Source organism: Lolium perenne, chromosome 6 (assembly GCF_019359855.2).
Source record: "Lolium perenne isolate Kyuss_39 chromosome 6, Kyuss_2.0, whole genome shotgun sequence".
NCBI lineage: Eukaryota > Viridiplantae > Streptophyta > Magnoliopsida > Poales > Poaceae > Lolium > Lolium perenne.
Genome location: NC_067249.2, coordinates 112,915,809 through 112,917,538, shown reverse-complemented (window position 1 = coordinate 112,917,538; position 1,730 = coordinate 112,915,809). Strand labels below are relative to the sequence as shown.

Sequence of the window (1,730 nt, the reverse complement as noted above, 5' to 3'; positions counted from 1 at the left end):
TCTGGTTCGCTCTTTCTGCTTGGCCGTTCGACTCGGGGTGTGCGACTAACGCGAGGTCGAGTCGGATGCCTTTTTCCTCGCAGAAGTCGGCCATCTCCCCTTTGGCGAAATTGGTGCCATTGTCGGTTATGATGCTGTGAGGGTAGCCATATCGATAGATAAGCTCGCGTAGGAACTTTGTGGCTGTCTTTCCGTCGCACTTCTTGATGGGTTTTGCTTCTACCCATTTGGTGAATTTGTCCACCGCGACCAGGAGGTGAGTGTACCCGCCGGGGGCCGTTTTGAATTTCCCTACCATGTCCAGACCCCAGACGGCGAATGGCCAGGTAAGGGGATGGTCTTCAGTGCTGATCCCGGCATGTGCGACTGGCTTGCATACTTTTGGCATCCGGCGCACGAGCGGACGAGCGCGATTGCATCTTCATGGGCTGTCGGCCAATAGAAGCCGTGACGGAAAGCTTTGGCGACTATGGAACGCGCGCCTGCGTGGTGGCCGCAGTCCCCTGCGTGGATGTCGCACAGGATTTTGCGCCCTTCGTCGGTGGCGACGCATCGCTGGAACACTCCCGAGACGCTGCGCTTGTATAGCTCTTTATTGATAATGGTGAAAGACTTGCACCTGCGTAGGATAGCTCGTGCTTTGGCTTCGTCCATTGGCAGTATCTGGCGTTCGAGGTAGCTCAGGTATGGCTCCGTCCAGTCGACGCTGTCGGAGGCGAGTGCGACTAGGGTGGAGTCGGGAGCGGGAGGTTCAGCAATGTCCAGCTCGCGAGGTGCGCGCACCGAGGGGTGGCTGAGGATATCCAGGACGACACCTGGAGGAGGTTGGAGTCGCTTGGACCCGAGTCTGGCTAGCGCATCAGCTTCCTCATTCTTGCGCCTGTCGACCCATTCGATGACGTGGCCGGCGAAGCTAGCGCCGGCTCGATCGACCGCGCGCTTGTATGCAATCATGTTGGCGTCGGTGGCGTCGCAGGTGCCGGAAGTCTGGCTGGCGACCAGGTCGGAATCACCGAGACAGCGCAGCCGTGTTGCGCCCATCTCTTTTGCTACTCGCATGCCGTGTAGGAGCGCCTCGTATTCAGCCATGTTGTTGGTGCAGGGCTCGAACCTGAGTTGCAGGACGTATTTCACGGTGTCGCCTTTTGGCGATGTGAGGATGACTCCCGCGCCTGCCCCCTCGAGGTTCTTGGAACCGTCGAAGTGCAGTGTCCAATGCTTGAGGTCCGCGGGGGAGCTCGGTTGTTGGGCCTCTTCCCAATCGGCGAGGAAGTCGGCGAGTGCCTGAGACTTGATGGCGTGGCGCGACTCGTAGGTGATGTTGTGGACGCCAAGTTCGACTGCCCACTTGGCGATCCGGCCAGTTGCATCGCGGTTACGGATGATGTCGGCGAGTGGTGTTGAGGCGACTACCTTGATGGGGTGCTCGTGGAAGTAGGGGGCCAGTCGCCTCTGGGCCCTGAGGACTGTGTACACCAGCTTTTGATAATGCGGGTACCGTTGCTTGGATTCAATTAGGGCTTCGCTGATGTAGTAGACCGGGCGCTGTACCAGTTGCTCCTTCCCTTCTTCCTTGCGTTCGACGACCATGACCGCGCTTATCGCGCGGTTCGACGCGGCGACATATAATAGCATAGTCTCTTTCGGTAGCGGGGCCACGAGGATAGGGGCGTTCTGAAGGGCGTGTTGGAGCTCTTCCAGAGCCCGTTGCGCTTCTTCTGTCCACCTGA

General features: G+C 59.0%; 1 protein-coding gene across 1 annotated transcript; it reads right to left on the bottom strand.

The window, feature by feature from the left end:
- Positions 1 to 291: 291 nt before the first annotated feature.
- LOC139832478 (uncharacterized) lies at positions 292 to 1,041 on the bottom strand. Its single transcript, XM_071822252.1, has one exon. The coding sequence runs from the start codon at positions 1,039 to 1,041 to the stop codon at positions 292 to 294; it is 750 nt and encodes a 249-aa protein (XP_071678353.1).
- Positions 1,042 to 1,730: the final 689 nt, after the last annotated feature.